Here is a 24,694-nt window from a genome sequence, read left to right on the forward strand (position 1 = left end):
TATACCTTTCTACAAATACAGGTTATACAGCACTTAACTATGCAAACCTCAAAAGTTGGTAGGATGAGTAATTGTCCATTGTTATATGCATTGTTAGTTACTTGTTTCTAGAATCTGCGGTTTATGTCCATACTTTGATGTAACTGCGACTGGCCCTGTTTGTCACCTCTTATTCCCTATACCACGTTTTAAGTGTTATGTTGTAACTCACATTTTACTTATCATTTATGAAGGCTGTAACATTTGCATATGATTATAGTTTCAGTCTGCAAACTTGTTTAACTATGTCCAAAGGCAAGGCCTCTAAGGACAAGATGGAGTCTGGGGCTCTTGTACTGGTTTCTTGTAGGAGCTGCTCAGTTACGTTACACTTGCAGAATTCTGTGCAAGAAGGTCTCTTTTTGAGGTATTATACTGTGCGCTATATTTAATACGGTCACTGTAGTACCTGTCCTATAAACAAATTGAGTGTCTGCTTTGTCTCAGGTTAGTTTAACACTTGCCTATGCCTACTCTGACTCTACAACAGGATTTGCCTGAACATTCTCAGGCTTTGTTGTTCTCCCCCTATACAACTTCCTTGGATGGACCTGTTTTCACAGTCTGTCCAGAGTCTAGCTCAGATGTCTGGTGCCTTTAAGGATATGTAACAGATGGGCAGATTTATTAAGCTTGGTGAAGTGATAAGGTGTCTTTTTTTTTTTTATCACTGACTAATCAGCTCCCAACTGTGAAAAATGACAGGTAGGAGCTGATTTGCCAGTAATAAAAACCAGACACTTTACCGAGCTTAATAAATCTACCCCAGAGTGACAGACCAGGGGCTGATAAGGTGTCCAAATGAGGAACTCCTTCACCTCAGTCAGCGCAGGCCTCGGATTCTGAAACTAACTCTGACCAGAACAGCATACCAATGTGGATGTTCCTGCCTTATGGACCCTACACATGTAGAGATCTTCCTAAGGGACAACCAGACCTGGGCATTAAATGATTTCTACAAACTTAATGTCTGGCTTGCTGGGACTTACAGGCCTCCTGTAAAGAACAATATTGACTGTTTCATTACCATTAATACTGCATCTACCACCACCAAGTGTGCGGGGAAGATACATGTGCTGCCGGCCCATAGCTGGTTGTCACTTAGTGGCCGACTACTTTTTCCCCATTTCACATCTCTATATGTGTGCACCTCTGTCATGATCCTCAACCTATAGTAACTCCCTTCCCTGTAATCAGTAAATATGACGCACCTCCTAACAGATGTATATATGTATTTATGTAGGTCTATGTGGATCACATTTGTGTATACAAATCTTGTAAGCTCATATAGATTGTAAGCTTGCGAGCAGAGCCCTCATGACTGTCTGTAAATAACTAGTTTGTTTTATCACTTTCTCCTATTGTATAGCGCAGTGATTTTCAACCTTTTTACCTTGCGGCACACTAAATATGATTTTAAAATTGCCAAGGCACACCATGAGATCCGCACGGGGCAAAACACATTGGCCCCCACAGGAAAAAACAAACCTATTGGCCCCAATATAAAAAACAAACACACTGGTAACAAAATAAAATACATTGGTTCTTTACATGAAAAGTAGAGACCAGTAAATAACAGTTGAACTGGTGGTGGCTGTAAACTGGTTTGGGCATCTCTAGATCTGGGGGCACACTTGAGAACAGCTCAAGGCACACTAGTGTGCCACGGCACAGTGGTTGAAAAACACTGGTATAGCGCAACAGAATATGCTGCACTATATTAGAAACTCAATAAATAAATAATACTATGGGTGCTAGACTGCCCTTTCTCTCCCCTGTTCTGTCTCCTCAGTTGTAAAGAGTTGTCAGAATTATGCTTATCTGCAGTGGAACATGCTGTATGCTTGCATGTGCATCCTGTGCATGTGCATAGTTAAATTATGCAACATACGCTGTGCAAATTGACACAGTACTTTCTATGTAGGAGTCTCCGCATGTTTAACCTACAGTAGTATCTAGAGCACTTATTCCAGTCAGATTTTCCACCAGTGGTGTCTGCATGTCTTTTAATGCTTATTTTAACCTTCACACTGTTAAGGTTCAGATGACAGGCAGTAAACTCTGTCACCCTCTCTATGTTATTGTAGTCATTTTTAGACCATGTGAAGTGTCTTCTTCTTAACTATAATAATTATTTTTGCATATTCAAATCTTTCAGGGGTGTGTATTGTCCTTTTTCTTTGTTGTCCTAGGGATTGCTAGTGTTCATTCTAGCACCCTGGTCCTTGTAAAATCCTTGTAGTCCTCCTTCCTGCCTGGGGTGGCGCTGTCTGCTGTGGTTCTTCAAGAACAGTCTGGTTTGTATCTCAATGCTGAGATACAAACTGGACTGTCCTAGAAATACCACAGCATAGAGTGACACCCCAGTCAGGAAGAAGGAACTGCAAGAATTTTACAAGGAGCAGGGTGCTATAATGAACACTAGATTGCCACCATTGATTGACATAGTTGCCGATAGTGCAATTGGCCATTGATGGCAGCATATACTATGCAATGAATGACCAACAATGGTTTCACCCATCGATGGTCATCACTCTTCTTTGACAAACTGGTCCATGGGCCAGTCAGAACCTGGGGGCGGGGCTTCATTGGTGTTGGTGGCAGGGCATTGCTCCATTTCCCAGCTCGTTGGGTAAAAATAAAAAAAACTATACGGTTATGCTGTGCCATTGATGGCAAAAGTATACTACATCGACCATAAACCATCGATGATTAGGAAGCCTAAATGGATATTCTTATTTTGTCTTGCCTAATATGAAACCTGTTTCTTTAAAGGGGCTACCCACCATGCTTTGTAATATGTCTGTTATGAATTTGCCTAATATATATGATGAGTTAAGATAATTTATTGAGGCACAAAAATATTGACAGCAGTGTACTTCATACCTCCCAACATTTAGAGAAGAGGATGTGAGACTCTTGCAAGAAGGGGCATTAATCCTGTGGTCGCGAGTCACGCCCCATTTTTGTCACTGTGGGGGCATGGCAAGTGCTTTGTGATCTGCTGGCCATGACCTCAGTCCCTCTGTCCCCATGCTAAGCAGAGCAGCAAGTGACAGGGTCTCCTAACTGCCCCACCACCATGAGACACTGATGCCAGCAGGTGGGATAGCTGGACAGTCCCCAAAAAATTCTTCATGAGTGACGAGCGATGGTCGCTGATGAAAAAGAGTCACTTTCCTGGGGAAGCCGCTGGTCGCAGTCACTCCGTACACAATTCTGGCTAGAATTGCCCTGTTTGTATTGTTTTTCCACTGGCATTATATTAGGCACTAATGCACCCACATATGGTAGTGCAGCAGATATATGGGAGTGATAAAGTGGAGAGGGATTAAACTACCAATTCGCTCTTAACTGTCATCTTTTCATAAATAGCCTGTAACATGACTGTTAGGAGCTGATTGGCTGGTATATTATCTTTCTTCACTGTATCACTCTCCAAGACTTAGTAAATCTCCCCATAAACATTTTTAGTAACTCACTACATAGCTAGTAAATTATGAGGCGTTTATGCTGAAAGTATCTAATATTTTTTTAGCAGCTGTTTATATATGATCTTGTATGCAGCTTTTGATAGCCTGTGTTTATTTAATATCTGGTACGAAGCCTATGATATTCACTTAAAAGCTGGTATAGAGTCTATGATTGCACAATATCATCTCCACTTTAATGTACAGTTGTAAATTGAAAGTACACAATGAAGTCCTTGCAGGTCAGAAATAGATGCTGAGTATCCTGTATAAATCCTATCCATACATTAGGCCGTCTTGTCCATAGGAAAAGTGGGACCTAATTTCCGCATAGCTCCCCCTGCAGTTGGCGTTGGAGAGCTCACTCATTTGGCAATTGATGTGAAATGTTTTACATGGGATCACATGCAGTCCCCAGGGAGCTGCGGCGGCAGGAGAAAACAAAAACAAAGTAAAAAACCTGAGCAGCGTGTGGTTCGGGCTGCACTGAGTGCCCGGGGACTGCAGCGGGCCCGCTCTCAGCAGCACATCACGGATACTTCAGAGTCAGACTGCCTGCCCCGCCATGACGCTGCACTCACAGCCCCCAGGCAGTTCACGCAACCTGGACCCTACGCTGCCCGCCCCTTCACATAGGTGTGTACCAGTGGTGACTCACCACTGGTACACACCTACGGATTGGACCAACACATCGTGGGTGCCAAAAACCCACCTGTGATGTGCCGCTGATGGATCTGATCTGACAGATTGAACCTGCAGCAGGGTTCAAGCACATCTGTCAAGCACATCTGATTTGGGATGATTTCTCATCCCAATCTATCGGAATCGTACAAAGTCGGCCCAATTTGGATAAGTGTATGGGCACCTTAGCAGGAGCAGCAAGAGAAGGGTATGTAGACAATTGGACTACTACAATCAGGCTCCTTATCATCCTAGGTCATTTCAAATTTAACATGGGAATTCTGAATAAGTTGTCTTTGTTTGTTCTAAATAAATATGTTTTAAAGTTTAAGGATGGTTCTATGTCCCAATTTGCTGCTAAGTTGGACAGATATTTTTTTGGGGATTCAGCAGGGCTAAAGCCGCATCATAGGACCCAATAGCAGGAAAAAAAGCTAAATTCAAATCATATATTAACTGTGTGCGCCAAACATCTAAAATAAAATGGAGTTGAATCCGCTTGAACATGCTATAGTTTGAACTAATTTAACATAGCCCCATACACAACATGTTTGGGTTGTGGTATTTTTAAGGTTGTATAATTAACATGCTCCTGAGCCTTCAAGAAGAAGTGGGGAGTAGTTCTCCTTTACCAGAGAGGGCAATGCCCCCACCCAATACCTGGGGCCAGCAGAGCTGTCAGTAGCAATGAGTGTGCTACATGTTGTTAATGGCGATTAAATATGACCAGAGAGACAATAAGTGAAAAGCGCAGGTTACGTAATAAGTCCGCAACCTGCGTACCCTTTATACTTAACTACGTGCGAACAAAACGTAGCGCAGCGTAGCGTACCTTTTATTGTATTTTATACACCAAGAACCAATACCTTAATAAGAGATTCCTTCGCAGTACTTTGTCTCTAATCTGCGAATATACCTTAAAGGACAGTGTCCGTAATATACCTTATCGCTATTATGCGAATAAACAGACACGACCACTGTATAGAAATAAGGAGATAAGAACTCCGTAAAAAGGTTGTATTTAAGTCCCTAATGGACAAAAGGGGGTTACAGAAATAAGAAAATGCAGGTATAACAAGTGATACGATATACTAACAATGAATACTAAACAGGCTCTGCTAGGGGGAAAGAATACAGATACAAGACACAATCAGCCAACAATATAATAAGAATAAATACCGTGTATGCAACCGTTACCGTCTCATCAAATATGCGAAGCGCAGTCCGGTCAGAGCTCGCTATCGTTCAGGGATGAACTATAGCCCGGTAGAAAGTCAGGGAAAGGTAGATGTGCCGAAGTGACCGTGTATGCTCTGGGTCGCCTATCTTATAGGGTCAGAAAGGGGAGGTCAAAGGCCGTTCTCATTGGTCAGAGGTCGTATGTCAGGTCAGCTGTGATTGGGGGGTAAGATGATACACCTGGTTTGGCTAGGTCCAGGGGAGTGAACTTTAAGAGTCCTTTGTTTGATGGTTTCGGCGTCAGCAGTGATAAGAACCGGTTTCATCTAGATTCCTTTGTTACATACTTTCAACAGAAACTGTCTCTGGAATATGGATTATGTCCATAACTATCGAGCCGTGTATATTGCGAAATATTCGCAATGACCGGAATACTTCGCACAATGAACGGAACGGTACTAAACATGATACAGACAGATGTGTGTAGGGCTAACTAAGCTATGTGTGGCGTTCTAAACCTTTAACTATATTTCATTTAGTGTGAGTGTGTTATTATGAATTTATGTGTGATAGTATGGCTACTATTCTGGTCCACTTTGTCACACATACTCGGGTATGGAAACTTTATTTGCGCAACTCTGCGAACCAAAATGGCGGCCATACTATCCTAAAATGGCGTGTGTGTAACTCGACTTCCACAATGTGTATATTCTATCTAGACAGAGTATTCAACAGAAGGGTGATATGACCGTATTCATCACTCTTGGAGTATATGGCTCTATGGCAAAATTATTGGCCCTTTAAATCTAAATGTCCATACACATTGGGCAGTTTTGCCGAGCAGGTATGGACAACGATGCTGGGGAAAATCGCTGGACTGAAAATTGCTCATCTAAGTGTTTTTCCTGGGGTTGGACAACTTTCCATAGCAGGACACTATGGAAAGCCGCTCACCCCGTCGCTCATCTGCTGGTAATACCAGCATAGACAATCATGCAGGAGAGCGCATCAGTGCTCATCGCTGGCCCGTACATACTGGGTGGTGTTTGAGTGGAAAGCAGTGCAAATGACAAAATTGAGCTGATTTCAGTTCAGAATCACCCAGTGTTTATGAGCCTTAAGTGCTAATTTGCTATAACTGTGCTGGTGCATACAAATCACCGACTATTACGTTTGGGCTTTTATCCAATTAATGCATTTGGAGCAGGTCAATGTCTGGTACAAACATTGCTGTCACATCTGAAAAAACGAGTGTGGCTGCAGAGTACCCATTCATCTTCCTTTTTCACTTTTGTGTACTGTATCTCTGATTCGTCTTCCTGAGTGTTAGAAACTAGAGGTGAGTGAACGGCGACACCAAACAGGGCCTAGAATATGGCACTATTGCTGGTCAATGTCTCCTTTTATATGGTTTGCACTCTGTCTCTTCCCTGACTGGCGCATACTTAGGATTCTTTTAACTTTTCACTGATCTCAACTGCAAACTACTCAATTACCCAGATGGTTCCTATGATATTTTAGGCACTAAGCCTGTCCCTGGTTTGTCAGCAAGTCACCACAAGACCTAATGGGGGCATCCTTGGGATGCTCCAGGCACTCCTTTGTGGTCTTGGTGGCAAGGCCCCCTTATTGTGACCTCATTGCATTACAGGTTCTGCTGCGGATCTGAGGAAGGTCATAGTTTTCATCCGGTTACTGGCCTGAGTTTGTGACTTGACGTAATTTTGCTAAGTCCGGCTACCCTAGCCACCATCTGAAGCATATTTCAAAGACAATGTAATGCTGAAACATACATAATTCAAAGTACCTTGAGACATTACCCATACATTTTTAGCCTTTGACTTTTCCCTATAAAGTCTTGTTAGTATATCACAGTGTAAATATTTCCCCAATCTTTGGCTAGATTAGCTGTGCAGCCACAAGGTGATTCTGACTTTGACGAATAAAGCAGACTGCTTCTGGCATAGCGCCTTGGACATAGTACAGCAGACATTGCTGGCTCTCATCTGGTGCAATTGAGACTTCACCCCCCAAGGATGATCAGGGCATGGTGGAAGGTATTTTGTCTTTCCAGCATCAGTGTACCTCTTCCTGCCTTTTTACTAGGACAGTTAAACATCTGAAGTATTTCATACAGAGTCATTGCATGTTTTCATATCTGACTTTAGTATAAAGAGCAAAAGTTACTTATTTATGGCACTTATAAAGTTATTTTTAAAACTTTATACTGGCAAGTAAAATCTGTCTAACATACAGTGAGAAAATTATGAGCTAGGACTTTGCTATGTATTTTTGCATCAGGTCAGTTTCACCTATAGAATGTTTTTTAGATATAAACAATTTCATTTTATTTTTAAATAAAACTTTAGTATTATTTTTGGGGAATAGGTATTTTAGTTTATTAAAATATTCTTCATTTAATCAACATTATACATGAATACAGTTCTTTAAAATAGCAACACCTTTTTGCGTGAATCCATTGTTTTTGTTGTTGTTAGTTTTGTTGAGAAGTTTGATTTGCTGATGTGGTATATATTGGGGTCCGTTCAATTAGGTTGTGAGCCCTTTTTACAGCAAACACGCACTGCAAATTACATTTACACTTTAATTTCATTTAAACATTGCATTGATTTTGTAGATAAAACAGTGAAGTTTTTTTCGTTGTTTTTTGCACACTCTCCTGAGCAGATGAAAAGGTAGGTAACATATCTTTGTTTAAAGGTGCAAATAGCAGGACAGAATGCAGAACATCTCCTAATGAATAATAATGCACTTGGAGGGATTTAAATATCATTAGCAGTGGTTCCCAAACTGTGCCATGGCACCATGGAGCGCATTGGGACACTTGCAGGGGTGCCCCCAAATTGGTGGTCCAAGACCAATTCAAATCATATATAGCGATGTGATAGACAAAACCAGTGCTTGTGGCTGCCAATCATATATGTACAAACAGAAGTAAATCATGTCCCTTCACCTAAACAAAATTTGCTTACAGTAAATATCTTTTTCTATATTTCTCAATAAGACCCTTTTGGCCTAGGTTTGCCTAAGGAAAAATTCTGATACTCGGGCAGAGATGGGGAACCTCAGGCCCGGGGGCCATAGCCGGTCTGAGTGGCCCACCAACCCGCCCGGTGGCTTTGCCGGGAGTCAAAACATGGTAATTATCGCAAGAAGTCGGTAGTTCTCGTGAGATTCCTCTTAATCAACAGCAGCTGGAGACTGTCAGTCCTAGTCAGTGGCAGCCGCTGGAGCGTGGGACGGCTGCAGCAGGACAATTTGTAAGAGAAATTTTTGCATATGGCCCCCAAACGATTTTTTCCCCATACAAACGGCCCTTGGCACAAAAAAGGTTCCCCACCCCTGCTCTAGGGTGCCATGATTTTTAAAAAGTTTGGGAACCACTGCACTAGTGGAAACCCATTGAAATGAACACATTCATTTTTTTATTATAAAGAATAAATTACTATCAAGCATGTTAAGGATATGCAATGAAATATTTACTTAGCTTAGGTCTGAATAAAAAACTCCATGTATAGTCTGCACCAAGTCTGTAGGGGTGTACACATTTTGACTAAGTGATTTGACTAGATACAACAGTGATTTTGACTAAGTGATTTGACTAAATGCACCAGCGATTTTGACTAAGCGATTTTGTCTGAGTGATTTTAACTATTCTAGAATTAACATACTTGCTTGGTATTCATGTGTCAGATTCCAACTGACACTTTATCAACTGGACTTTCAAAGGGACTCTACCACCTGCTGAATTTTGGAGCCTTCCATTCCGTGAGAAGTTTACTCCTTTCCTCACGACGGGAATCGAGACATCAGGCTGCCAGTCAAGTATATGGATACCCACCACTCCAGTTTTTAAAAAAAATTAAAAATTGACTGCCCAATAGGAGAGTAGTACTAGGAATATGTGGGACTTTATTCCAACATTCCAATTCCCACAGGGGTGTTTATTGCTATTATTTTTTCAATCTTTATTGCATGCAAGTTATATTATGGCTTTTTTATCATGCTTTTAATATTGTACTAATGTGCCTATGATAGATTAAAACAGTATATTTTATGTAATACCCAATTGGTCAAATTTATTCCTTTCTCTAAATTAAAGTGCTCCACCACCATCTTGTTTTCTTTCCTTTTCCTATTCCCATAGGGGTCTGACCACCCCCAGGTGTGAGCAGCTAAGCCTTAACAATTCACCTCGATATCACCCGTATATATTCTCTTCTACCTAGGTGGCAGAGTATATATATATTTTTTTATTCATTGCAGATCGCCTAGTGAATAGTAGTGATTTTGACTAGACAGACAGCAATCTAGTCAAAATATTCTTGCCTGGCAACTCTTTTTTACTAAGCGATTTTATAGGGCAATTTGTCTAACCTTGACTATGTAGTCAAAATCGCTTAGAAGGATCGCTCCGTGTGTACACCCCTTGACACTGAACTGAGTTCTTATGTAGATAAGGGCAATTATCCTTTACACAAGGTTAACAAATAAAGTGGGTATTTTTGTATCTAGTGGTATAACAAATGTTTACATTGCTCATGCATGATTCTCATAAAGACTTTGCTTGGTGAACTTTTATAGTTTGCAATGCCAGAACCATTGCCCCAAGCTCATTTCTCTTCAACTGCTGCATCTACATTGCAAGACCTTAATTTTGATACCTAAACTATATTTTTTCGTTCAGCCATTCTCTATAAATAGGTTTCACAGTAAAAAAGAAAAACTTAAATTAATATATAGATAATTTGTTCAAGAAAGACATGCCAGTGAATTTCTCTAAAAAGCTCAAAAATGGGCTAAATTATGTGGGCATAAACCTTGAGGTATTGTATCGAAGGAAGAAGGGGATTTAGAACTTGTAGACATGAGGTAAAAGGCTTTTTTTCCCTTTTCTTTAAAGCCTTTTCCACTTACATTCAGTACTTGTCACAGAACATTCTTTGATAACTATGACATCAGACCCTAGATAATGTTGTAGCTTTAGAAAAGGTTTTCACAGATATTTTGATGTACTTGAATCAACAGGTACTGTATAAAAGCAATACCAAAAAAGAATGTTGAGGTGCGCGGACGTGGATACTAAACCATATCAAGCAACAAGAAAGGGACCATTAACAATGTAGACTGCGCTTTAGTAATATACATTTTTTCTTTATTTAAACAAGAATGATTCATAAAAAGAGAAAAGTCATGAATCTATTCTAAAACACAAATAAAAATTTAATTAGTCGGCAGACAATACAAAAATACTGCAATTAATAAAATATCTATTTATAAATACTAATATAGCTAAATAACACTCCAATGGAGAGGGCCAATCTCCAACAAACACCCAGAAATTAGAAGGATCGGTTAGTATTCCATAGAGAGGGACATTTTCTAATGATTCTACAATTCGTAGCCAACAAATTAGTTGATCTTAGTATGTTTAGTGACAAATCCTCATTGTCCTAGAATTAGTAAATATTAAAGATCATTATGCACAGTACTGACAATATAGGATTTAATGATCTGAAAACATGCAGCTCCTTATAGGTGTCTCCGGGCTGGTTAGCACTTCCACCCTTATCTAAAGAACGTCCTTATGTTTGGAATGGCATGAGTCCTGGTACCAATCTGTCTGTGTTACATGTTTCTCCGCCTTCTCCAGTCAGAGCCAATTTGATTCAATCTTTGCGTAAGTTGGAATCACCCTTTGTCACTATTTTTTCATGAACTGTTTTGTGTGTCAATCATGGCTTTTCATATAATTTAGTAATTTCGTGCTCCGATACTTTTGGAACTCCAGTGATATCACCATATCACATAGTATTCCATAGTACACTATGTGGTTTGTAGGCTTTATATCATGGGTCTTCAAACTGTGGCCCTCCAGATGTTGTGAAACTACAAATCCCAGCATGCCTTGCCACAGATTTAACTCTCCCTTATAGCAAAACTGTGGCAAGGCATGCTGGGATTTGTAATTTCACAACATCTGGAGGGCCACAGTTTGAAGACCCATGCTCTATATGCTTGACCAAGTGGTGATGTATCCAAGGGAATTATACAAAACAGCTCTCATCAGGTTATCTTGTGCCTGCTAGTGATTTGATCAGAATGAATGCGAGAATATAAAAATATATATGTACTGCTTTGCATGTTCTATCTCATACTGTACTTTTTAAATCAACTGTTCATTAATGCAACAGTTCCATTGTGAACCTATAATATCCAATGAATGTTTCCATACGGGTAAACCTATTTCACAGCAATGGACTCCATGTGCCATTCTGGAAGGGCACGTCAGACCCTCCAGCATCGCAAGATTTCCCTTGTATACCATATAGGTAAAAGGGAAATCTTGCCAAGTGGGCACTTCTGTACATGGCCAAGTTGTGCGCAACAAATACTAAAAGCCACAAGAATTTGCTCTTTTATAAGAGCCTTAATACTTATAGTATACCTGTGGCTTTGAGAAAGGGATTATGGGACAGAGACTATACAAATTACATCCAGAGTTAAATCTGTCTACAGTTAGTAACACATTTGAAATACCTAATTAGGAACTAGCTGTAATATTACATTAACTATAACTTCATTCTAACAGTACATTTAAAAAAAAGCTGAAATCTAAGGTTAGGTACCCATACATAGGCAAATTGCTGTTTAATAAGGGATCAACCTAAACTCATTTGTAGCCATTATGAAAAAAACACACCCCTCTCATGCTCCACTGTCATATGTATTAAGGGGGTCATTCTGGTTGGCTCGCTAAGCACGGGTATTTATTTGCTTAGCAAGCCTTTTAACCCTGCCCGCCAGGTGTGTCAATGCCTGCCGCCCAGAGAATATCCCCGCCATTTTGCGAATGGATGTTTTGCATAAACAGCCATTTGCAGGGTAGAGTGCAGGGCCAAAATTACTATTGAATGATTTCTACCCTGCTAGCAAATCTAAGTCAGTCTGGGCTGACTTAGACTTATGTTGTCTGGGTCCAGGTAGGCAACCACCTGCATTTGCGTTTTCCTGGACGCACCCAGTGTTTTTGTGGGTATGCCCAGGAAATGGCGAAACCCCAACCCCTGTGCGAGCGCCACACCGACTATGAGGGCCTGAATCTGGGTTAGTGTAGTTGGGTGATGAGTGTATATTGCAGTAATTCTCCTATTGCATTTTGTACTAGAGGTTAATTTGATCTTTTGAGTGGAAACTGCAAAACTGTCTGTCCAGTAAGGTCTTCTATTATTTTAGATGGAAGACCAATAACGTATAAGCAGATAGTTTCACCACTCATTGTAGTGGTTATAGTGATCTTCTGCAAGTTCCTAAAAAAGTTGAAAGAGCTAAAAGAAGTTTCTATATTTTGATAATTAGATTTCCTCATCCACGGATTGTGTAAATCCATTTATTTAAAGAACAGAATAAACAATGTGAGGTTTAATACTGAAAAATGAACACTTCACTTTCTATATTTTGCTATTTGCCTTACATGCAATAAGACTCATTGGGGGCAGATGTCTTAAACCAGGCATGTCCAAATTGTGACCCTCCAGCTGTTGTGAAACTACACATCCCAGCATGCCTTGCCACAGTTTTAGCATCCCCTAATGGCAAAATTGTGGCAAGGCATGATGGAAATTGTAGTTTTGCAACAGCTGGATAAAAATGTGATAAAATGGAGAGTGATAAACAGCCAGCCAATCTGCTCCTACCTACCATGTCACAGATTGTGTTTGAAAAATGTCAGGCAGGAGCTGGTTGTTTATCACTCTCTATTTTATCACTTTTGAGGCTTCGAGAATCTGGCCCAAAGAGAGATATACGTCCAGCCAATCAGCTCCTTACTGACTTTTTTCAAACACAGCCTGTAACATGGCAGTTAGGAGGTGATTGGCTGGACGTTTATCTCTTTATCACCCTTGCATTTATCTCTTGTTAAGGCTTAATACATCTGCCCCTAAGTAACTGTAGGTTCCTTTCCAGTATGTTTTTAAATCTGATCTAGTTGCAGACCTTCCCTGCATCTTAAGCATCATTTCCCGGCCAGTCAGTCTCCATGGAAACCACTAAGCTAAGTGATGTTCAGGACCAGAGAGGAAGGCAAGGCTGTATAGCAAGCTAGTGGTGGTGTGTGTCCCTGACGTCATGCTCTCCGCTTATTGATAGGGCAGTTGTGTCAACTCCCATACAGGTCGCTTCTACATTGCATCTTTATTACAGCATGCTGCCCATGCATTTTACTGCAAGCTTCTGAACACATTTTACACTTTCATTTTCCTCAAATCCATTTTTTCCCTTCTCTGTGGTTACGCAGAAGATGCTTTTTATGGTATCACAGTCAGATGTGTCTATCTGTATGCCGGAGTATGGTAAAAGAAGGCAGGCCTGGCTGAGCTTTACCTGACCTCAGAAAGCTAGTGGACGGTCGATTTGCTATTGTGGACTCTGACTATGCAGAAATTTATAGAAGAGGATTACTATGCGCTGGACTGGTGGTACGAAGACTGTGCAGATGGTAATGAGGCTTTCTTGTGCTGAGGGAAATGCTGTCTCTGCAGTGAAATGCATGCCTTTCCTGTAAGGATAATGAATGTACAGTAGCGTAGTATTTTACATGCTGTGACAGTGGCAGGATAAGAATATCTGTGTGTACATAAGAAAGCATTTAGGTTGCAACAGCCAGCATGCACATCTGGCTCCTGTCTTGGAACATGGTGATGTTTTCTGGCAGCAAAGGGGTTAAACAATGGATCGCCACGTGGTGACTAGTGTATCTAAATTAAGAACGTGAAGAAGTGAGAGGCAGGAATCTAAAAGGCTCTAAATTACTGTATGTTCATTATAGTCATCAGCTTTTTTTTTATAATTCTCTGATTTTTATTTGGGATTTAATAAATATATGGTCGGCAGCGCTCTGTAGCAAATTATCTGTAAGGGCATCCATTATTGGATTGAGTAAAAATGTTGTGTGAACGTATAGTGATCCTATAAAATGTCATGGTGTAGTACAGAGGCTGCATGTGTTAATCTGAATGTGTTTCTTATTATGCGGCCTCCTGCGTTGTCTGGTCTGATGTAACATCTTTGTCAGTTGCACACTGCATGTGATTGCAGAGGGATATTTGGCAGGATTTTCTACGCGGCAGCAATGGCTCTCACATACATAAAAAGGGAAGCTTTGGCTTGTAATCTGGGTCTCTCCAGTATTGACTAATGGGTTGCTGTTTGCCGTGGTTATTATATTAGTGTTCATGGTATCTACGGTGCTTCCCATGAACAGCATCGGAATGAGTGGGCACATATAATGTGATGCCATGTTTGTGCTGTTCAAACACAATAAGTCATTCCCCTTGGCAGTTTCTAGGATACGGCAACAAGAAAGGAATCTGCTTTAAATTCCATTATTCGTTTCTAGCATGTTCTTAATTTTGGATGCTGGCATGAGAGGGAAAGTTTTACTTGTTATCTGTTTTTTTTTTTTTTTTTGACGATTTATAGGTTTCTTTGTTGAGCTAATGATTATTGTAATGCATTTTTATTACATGATTAAATATAATTAGAACGCATAACGCACACCCTTTGCATTTTTTTATGCATTTCACAGGATTTAACTCAAATTAGTTGCCAATTGTACAATCACTGCATTGCTACAAGTAGGGATGCCAATCCCGGGGCATTTTTTAAATCCTGGGAATCGGGATTGAAAAATGCTCAATCCCGGGATTAGCCCCGTACATGTCAAAAATGTTAAACCCACCCCCAACTCCAGACCATCCTCCCATCCCCTGTAAGTGACAGTGCACTGCACCATTTACGTGGGTTGTAAACTTGTGACAGCCTGGCAGGAGCAGGACGGGCTGTACAGCGGGCATGTGCGGCCGGGCATCCATGTTCGGAATCGTGATCTGCGCTGACAGGCATAGCAGCGGCCAGGCTGCACAGTGTTAATGTTAATGCACAGCCTGGGGGGGATGAGAAGTGTCATCCGGTCAGCTTCTGAGCCATATACTAGTGCTCATCTCTGCCCGGCTTTTAAAAAAAAGAGTGCATTTTACACGGGGTACTAATCCCGGAATCCCGGGATTGGAAGCTTCAATCCCGGGATTCAAATCCCACTGATTTTAGGCCAAAATCCTGGGATCCTGCTGATCCTGGGATTGGCCTCCCTAGCTACAAGTCATTAAATATTGTTAAGATATTTTTTTCGGTACTTATGTAATATCTGGGCTCCCGGTTTTTTTTATGAGACCGTGTCCCCTCGCGGGGCTCGCCACGCTTCAGGCACGGTGGCTCGCTGCGCTCGCCACACTATGTAAAATCAAATCCATGCGTAGTTGGATAGTAGGGGTATGAAAAAATGGGGTGCATTTAACATGGGAGCCCAGATAATACATAAGTACCTTTTTTTCATCTGTAAATGATTATTTATTGTGGCTGGAATACTGAACTGAAGTTGGAATAATATTTTATATTCATGTACTCACTGTATTCATCACATGACTGAGCCACAACTGATATGACCGGGCCTTCAAGTCAACTGACTTCTGATAAACCACTTGTATGGATTACCTGACCAATATATTAATCCTGCTTAAGTACTTCTACCTAAACTCAGATGTTCTTTATAAAACTGTTAAAAATTCTAGAGGTTAATACTCTGTAACTCTGTATTATGCAGGGGTTTGGACAACGAAATTGGGTTGTGTGCGTGTACCTAAAACCATGGGCACAACATTAAATAACTTCTAATCTCAATTGATCTTCCATTTAGTTAGTCAATGGCTATGAACTGCCAATATATCACCCAATCACAGGTTGCCGTGTGAACTGGTCGCTTGGAATAAACTTCATGCAATTTGCTCCACAGAAGATACCTGGCAACTAAAGCTGGGTACACATATGTACAATCGTCGGGCCGTTCTTCCGTTCTGCGGACGAACGGCCGTTCAATTGTATATATGTGTACGCAGTCCCGATCCCTTCGTTGTGATCGATAAATGGCCAAAAATGCTCTTGGCCGTCCACGGTCGGTCGGTCGCAGGTTCTTTGCTGCTTAATATTCTTCCGACAGGACGGCTCCATATCGAAAGAAAAGTGACATGTGTACGCACGTTCGATCGATATGCAGCCCGTTCCTGCGATCATTCCTCCCAAAAGCAGCACGCCCATGTGGGTGTTGACTAGCTGCGTCATCCCTCCATCAGCGCAGCATGTAAACAACAGGAAGTCTTCTCCCCCGTACTTTCCGCGCCATGCTGTTAAAGAATATTCGTTGTGTGTGCATTCCTTTTGAAATAAATAATCGTTGTGTGTGCATTCCTGACAGATATAGTTATAGAAGATAGATAGATAGATAGATATGTGATGTTCATTGTTCTGCATAAACACTTAACATTTATTAAGAAATACTGACAAAAAATACTGTGAACACTTTGTTTATTTGAGGTAAAACGGTGGTCGGACCTGAACACAGGTGCTTGCCATGACATAAGTGCCACGTGAAGGTGTAGCAGGAACGCCCACCCACCCAAAAAACATCAAACACATTGGAACATGGTGGTGTATGTAGTGGAAAGCGGTCCCACGGCAGCAACACATCACATGGGAACATCCCGGCCTGCTCACATGGGATGCATTGCTGCCGTGAGACTGCTTGCCATGACATAAGTGCCACGTGAAGGTGTAGCAGGAACGCCCACCCACCCAAAAAACATCAAACACATTGGAACATGGTGGTGTATGTAGTGGAAAGCGGTCCCACGGCACCGATAGACAAACGTACGTACGTATATCCTGTACAGCTAGCAATGATCTGAATAGTCACGGCTCTATTCACTGTACTACACGAACGATTCTTTGTTCTGTGATCACGCCTCGTTTTGGTATGCTCTTTTAATCCAGCCCATTATGATAATGTTGTGTTCATTTTTATCGTGCGAATAGCCAGATCGGGAGAGTGTGTACGGTGGTACAATCTTTTTCTTGCGATTGTTTGGACGGGAGTACATCGGACGTCGCAAGTAAAATTGTACATATGTGTACGCGCAGATCGGTCGTATGTTTTGGACGGCCGAACGTGTATTCGGTCGATCGAACGGTCGCAAGAAAAATGAAATTGTACATATGTGTACCCAGCTTTAGAGACAAAGATCCCATTGCACATCTCCCATGCTGAGTTACTGACCTACAGATGTATGAGTAGCTGAAATTTCAACCAACAATGTCACTTAGAATATATTATTAGGCTCTCCATTTAATAGAGTTATTAAATCAGGATTCATTCATCAAAAAATGGCCACAGACATATAGTCTGAAAGGGTCAACCCCTGTCTGCATACCCGGGTCTCCAACCCAGGTAAAACGCAGGGTTGGAGAGACAGGAATTTTGCCACAGGTTAAACCGTTCACACTGAAAAAAAACCTGTGTTAAAAGGCAAATTACTGGGTCGACATGCTAGACCCAGGAATTTGCCTAGCAGTGACAATGAGGTATAATCTGAATAAATAATGAGGTAAATGAATCTGGAAGATATATACTATGTGCTTTACTATTTTGGTTGTATTCCTTTTCCCTCTAATTAAAAATAAACAGTGTAATAAGACTTTATGGTGCAGTAGCTCCTTTTTTGTTTTTTGATTTGTAGTTACAATAAATGTTGTCTGGAATGAGCCAAGTTATTCCAGCCAAAGTTGGATGTGTTTACCCATGCCACTTCTATTAACCAAAAACAGTGTTTAGTTCTCCGTATTTAACCTTTGACTAACTCATGGCTGAGGGCTAACCATTCATTCTAATAGATGTATATCTTGACTCTGGCAGCCTTTTTTTGAACATTTATTTCATTATTTTCAGTTTTTGTGAAGTGAAAGATCATTAATAATAAAAAGAAAATAACACATTCCTTCTATATTTTCATGTTGCTATAATAGGTATTACAGTTTGTGATATTCTAAAAGAATGTGTTGGTGCCATATTAAAAAGGCTCATAGCATCAACCTAATAATGCTAATACATTAAAAATGATCCTACTGTATAATACACTTGCTCATCCAGTTTTGATTCAATAATGTTAACATTAACAGTTTTCTGATCCGCGTGGTCATTCGGTTAGTAATAAAAAACCATGCATAATATTGAGCAGTCCTTCTGGTGCTGCAGCTGAGTGTACAGGAAGTGCATAATCCAGACACACACGGGATCTGCAGTTCTGCTGTAGGAACACGCTCCGCAATATATAAAGCACATGGCTATTGTTCTGTAATCTGGGTAAACCCCTTTTTGTAGATCGTATCTGTATTGCTACAGTATTTAAAGGAAACTATACAGTATGCAGCCTACAGTGTCACTGTTACAATATGCAAAACATTGCCAAAAAAGAAATGGTTAAGATAACCCTGCTTCTCATCCTTTCGTAGGGAATTCAAGTGTTTTGCGCCCCAGGCGCCACTTATTGGCACCAGATGGAGCAATTCAAGTGTTGCTCCGTTCAGGTGTGCACAGCCACTGGTGTCAATATTAATAAACTGTTGTTTGAAGGGCTGATAACTAGTAGAGTTATAAGACAAACAGGCATCCTGGATCCATACCTGAATATGACTGTCTTATGAACTGTCTGCTTTTGCATTCTCATCTGTAATATCCTAGTCTGAATTTGATTATCACTTTTTTATGGCTGCATGCACACTGGACTTTGCGATGCCTTTTCTAGCCCATGTGAACTTCTATAGATAATAAAAAACAAATAACATACAGGGGTTATTTAATTTGTGCCGATCTTTTCCAACACGGTAAATATTGGCACTCACCTTACCGCTAATGACAGCATTGAAGGGTGTCAGAGATGACTTTTTATAAAGTCAGATCTGTTTTGTCAGAAACAGCCATGTTTCCGACAATTTACGAACTTACCCGACAGTCGTTATATTGAATGTGCTGATGGATGAAAACAAAAAACGTCTGGGATTCTCACTGTCGGGACGTTCCACCAGCCGGAATCTCATATTGAATACCCCCCAAAATCACTAAAATAAAAAAACACTAAAATGTAACAAAAATGCAAAATAAACCAAAAATTTGCATGATCTCAGTTGTTGGGGTGATACTTGACTTCTTTTCACATACATATACTTGACCTTGTTGGGAACAAAAATAGGTTTATCATACACAAATTCAATAACTAAATGCCTTTGTTGTGGTGGGGACTATCATGAATACTTTTGAAAAAGAAGGTGCTTTTGATCCCTATCTCAGATTATCTAGTTTTGTATGTATTATGGGCCCATTTTCAATAAGTATCAATGACACTTGTTCTGCAGAGCATTGTGGGTGTGTGGACTATGGGCTAGAGCACAACCTGGGAGCAGCGAACCAGTGCTAAGGGATCCAAGTGTACAATAGTACAGTAGCAGTTGTGATATTGTATGTAGCAGCTGTACAAAAATATAAAATTTCCGCTGCCGCCTGGATTTGTTATGAGACTCCCACCTTGTGGCTTTTCCAAATCCCAGCAGTTGCTCGCAAAGATGCAGCATTAGTCGAAGATTACCTGAGTTCCAAGTGGATGCTGAAGATATTGCACATGCGAATGGGATCACAGTATCCGCCACAAAACGATCACGATAAACCTGTGTTTTTGCTGCCACTATATGCAACGTTCCCCAATTGTCCTTGGCTTTCAATTACTTGGAAAATAAATCTTCTCTGTGTCTGCTATCGTAAGACCTGCACAGTGTGATCTAGAGAATTATGTATAAATCTGGCTGTCAGCCAGTGTGGAGAGTGAGCAGCCATCACATCTATTCTACCCAACATTGGATGTATGTATATTTTTTTCAAGATTTTTTATGTTTTTTGGGGGGGTTTTATTTTTTAAATCCTGTGTATGACCATTGTGGGTCTTGTTTTGGAATTTGTGATATCCTACCATCATGGGGATGGAGGATTTTTAAAGTGGAAAATAAATAACTTTTTTTATGGAAGAAATATCGATTGTCACTCTGCCTTGAATTTTTGAAAAAAGAATTCCCCCTCTTTGGGCAAGAACTCTGAGATATTATTTTCTTTCACCCTATGCATACCGGGTATATGTCTGGATGAGGATCTCCCAGCACAATACCAGCAGCACAGGGCTAAAAGAAAACGCTACAGGAGTGTAAAGACTTATCCAAACGTAAGTCGGGTGACGCCGATACGATTAACATTCAAAATATTCCACCCATACAGGGTATAGAGAATCTGATTTATTTTCACCTGGTGAAGGCATATTTATCCACGATTTAAGAGCACATAAAGATACCTTTATGCACATGTTGAAAGCACCATTCAGTGTGAGTCCCGGGACGGATGTACATTTTTCACCATAATTCTTGGTAAAGAAATTCATTGCTTCATAGATCTTAAAAAGAGATATAAGGAGTAGCGACGAGACTACACATTGTCCTTTTTTTTTTGTTTAATCCATATACACGTTGGACGGAGAAAACTCTGATCACTGTGAACACCCGAAAGGAAAGGCAAAGAACCTGCTACGGGCTTATACTGTTCCATACTTACTGTGAGTGGGGTACGCCTACCATCTTCACAACATTAGTATATATATTTGATGCACTAAATTGGAAAATAAACCTCTATGTGTGTGCCTCCCCCTTGTTATAAGTGAGTGAGGTGCGCCCATGAGATTCTTCTCCCGTCATAAAGAATTCACAGTATAAGTCAACAGAGTCACACATTGTTGTTTAATTTTTATTTTGTATGGTACACACATCACTGAGAGCCAAGAGGGAGACCATAGAGAAATAATCAATGGAACAAGTACCCGCTACGTGCACATACAGTGCTATCCACACTGTGAGTTGGGTACGCCCGTCTATGCTCTCTTACTTCGCTCCAGTAATAGAACTATTCTGTTTGGTCTATATCTAATTGGTGGCTTTTCTTTTTTATGCCCTGAGAACCATCGGAAAAATGATCAGAAAGACTGAATGAAGTATTGACGGCCAGAAAAACATCTGGACGGTTTGCGCCACAGAAAGTTTGGAAAGTCCAGAGCCTTGGCCAGTCTTATAGTTATTGCTCTGTAGATAGGAGTATAAATATCAGCCATAGCTTTGTGGACAAATTTGAAAAAAAATTATACAATATTTACAGTTAGAGAAATGACAGTTAGGAGCTGAGTGGTTGGTCCTTTCTCTTTATCACCCTATACTTTATTTCTTGTTAAGGTTTAATGCATTTGGCCACATGTATTACAGGTTTAACCAAATTACATGCTTTTAAGGCCCATACACACAGGGTGATTTTTGCCTGTTTTGTGCCATACTAGTGCCCTAATTGACATGATTTTATATTGTAGGGGCTGCCAGCACACATTTAGCCACACAGTATACCTAATTCACATTATGTCATACAGTGTCCCTAGTTCATTATATGCCACATTGATGCTAGGGTTTATTTTGTTGGGAGCCAATTAACCTACCAGTATAGTTTTGGATTGTGGGAGGAAATCGGAGTACCTGGAGGAAACCCACGCAAACACAGGGAGAATATACAAACTATGCACAGGTTAGGGCCATGGTGGAAAACAAACCCATGACCTCAGTGCTGTGAGGCAGTAATGCTAACCATTACACCGTCTGTGCTGCCAACATGATTTCATACATCAACTCCTTAATTTATTGTTGCACAATTCAGAATGGCAATAGATCAGGCCCATTTGCGTAGATGTTACATACATTTCTGCATTTATGTTTATAAGTGCTGGCTGCATAAGTAATGAGCGGGTATCCATCACACAGTGAATATTAATGAGCAGGTCCCCGCTCATTACTTATGCGGCTGTCAGTGCCGCTATCCCCTCCCGTGCTGGAGCGGGGACCTGCTCCATAATATTCACTGAGTGCCGTGTCCTCGCTCATTACTACTGCTGTCAGTGCTGCTGCCCGGCCTATGAGAGTGCCGGGCGGCAGGCAGCGTGCTGTCAGTCAGGCAGAATGGTATATAACGCCTGTTTGATCTTCCGCCAGGAAAGCATTCTGAATAGGTGGAATATTCATTCAAATTCAACCTAATGCTGTGTACACTGATGGAATTTTATGAGTTTGGAGGATCTCTTGGCGCTATTAGGATATAGGTTTGCCTGTCTTGAGTGGAGGGTATATTTCCCCTAATCCCCCCCCCCAGAAAGATTTGTGTAGTGAAAAGGGTCTACTCAGAACTACGGCGCTCCTTACATGGACATTCTAAGGGAGGAAGGTATCAGGGAATAAAATAAAATATTAAAAGTACTCCCCCTCTGCTGTGTCTATGCTTGATCCACAAGCATAGACACATCTTGTGTGTGTGGAAACAAAAACACTGGATGACATGCAGAGCTGTAGCAGGTGTCCCCAGGGACAGCAGTTACTAATACCATTTTCACATCGCACTTTTAAAATGGTATATTGCCGTTTTATTTCCATTTTAAAATGTTTAAGGCTGCAATATATAAGTGCCAGAGTTGATTTACCGGTTAAAGATAACTGGTATTTCAACACGGTTAAATAGCAGAGTCCTACACGGTTCAAAGCCGTTTTTTTGGCAGTTTGAACAGCTCTATTTCAATGGCTTGAAAGGTGTCCCTTGGGGGTTAAACGGGTTGAATGTTTGAATGATATTAAATGATTTTTAAAACGGTTTTCACCTGCAATGTGAAAGGTCTCAAGGCTCAGACCCGTTTTAAAGTCCCATTTAAGAATACCGTGTCATTGCCCATTTCTGCAATGTGAAAGCAGTATAAGCAAGTCCCAGGCCCTATCCTATCCTTGAAGGTTGAAAATTGATGATCAAGCATAGACACAGCAGAGGGGGGAGTACCTTCAATATTTTATTTTATTCCCTTATACCTTCCTCAGTCCATGTAAGGAGCGCCGTATTTCTGAGTAGACCCTTTCAACTACACTAATGCTGGGTACACACTGGGCGACATCGTTAATGATATGGACAATATATTTGAAGATGTATAGTGTAAATAGTCTAGTGTGTATGCTTAACATCGTTAGTGTGTCCACCCCCCGTCAACTGTACGGGTGTGGATCATTTGGTCTACAACAACTAGGTCGACAAGCATTGTGTCGATACCACTAGGTCAACATGGGTCTAGGTCGACATGGGTTATTAGGTCGACATGGGCAAGATCGACAGTCAAAAGGTCGACATGTGGGTTTTCACAGGTTTTTTTACCCGGATGTCGACATGGACACAGGTTAACGTGCACAGCGTCCCCTCGCATGGCTTGCTGCATTCTCCACACTATTTTTTTCTCCCACCATGCATTAGTGGATGGACGGCATGAAATACTGCCTGTCGGCACATCTCGACTCAAAAAACAGTGAAAAACCACACTTCGACCTTTTGACTGTCGACATAATGCTTGTGTCAACCTAATGACCCTGTCGACCTGCATGTCAACCTAGTGGTGTCGACCCAATGCTTGTCGACCTAGTTGTAGACCAAATGACTGTATCCCACCTGTACTTGCAGTGGGATACGGTGATGTCACTGACAGATATTATCAAAGCTGTCAGTCAGTGGGGCGGATGTATTAAGCCTTAAAAAGAGATAAACACGAGGGTGATAAATGTGCAGCCAAATCTTCTGCTTCTATCTGTCAGGTTTTAAAAAAAATAGCAGTTAGGAGCTGATTGGCTGGACATTTATCACTCTTTATCAGCCTTTTGTTTATTTCTTTTTATGGCTTAATACAACTGCCCCAGTATGTATGCGCTATATCATTCAACCGCACACCGCTGATATAGTTAACAATATCATCGGTCCCGGAAATCATCCAGTGTGTGACCAGAATTTGCCTGTAAAATTACAAAAGTGGATTGGCTAGTCTCTGTCTCTGTCTCTCTCTCTGTCTCTCTCTCTCTGTGCAGTATTCAATGAGGATAATTCGCCCTGTTTCCCGGCGAATTTGTGCTATTTTCACGTTGGAAGGTGATTTTTTGGGTCAGAAAGCGAATCACCCTATTCAACGTGCACTTCTCACCGTCTTTCTAAGTGATTTTCGCCATCCCTCACCGTGTAGCAAATCGCCATATTTTAATGGTGAAGTGGAAAGTGAACTGTTAAAATAAAGTTGTTGTTTTACATTTGGGGTGACATTCTATGGGCTGAGAGAAAAGCGCATCTATTTTTCGCACTCCACATCGCCGCTCTTCGCACTTTCAGAAATCGCATTTTTTAGTCATAATTCGCATATTTAATGGGATGCGCATTAGAGGCTAAAAAGTGCGATTGAGTGCGATAATGGGCGAATTTTCGGCATAAAAATGTGCGA

General features: G+C 40.9%; 1 protein-coding gene across 3 annotated transcripts in view; it reads left to right on the plus strand.

Moving 5' to 3' along the window:
- Positions 1-24,694, plus strand: part of TRAK1 (trafficking kinesin protein 1) — a 137,667-nt gene that overhangs the window by 30,081 nt on the left and 82,892 nt on the right. Inside the window, exon 1 of one of the 3 annotated variants that reach the window (XM_083188571.1) lies at positions 13,562-13,890. The exons of the other annotated variants lie outside the window; for them this stretch is intronic. Coding sequence (XP_083044697.1) covers positions 13,827-13,890 — 64 coding nt within the window. The 5' untranslated portion in view covers positions 13,562-13,826. Of the gene's footprint in view, positions 1-13,561; positions 13,891-24,694 lie in introns of those variants that run through there. 3 annotated transcript variants of the gene reach the window in all.

Source organism: Crinia signifera, chromosome 5 (genome assembly GCF_055691185.1).
Source record: "Crinia signifera chromosome 5, ASM5569118v1, whole genome shotgun sequence".
NCBI classification, from domain to species: domain Eukaryota; kingdom Metazoa; phylum Chordata; class Amphibia; order Anura; family Myobatrachidae; genus Crinia; species Crinia signifera.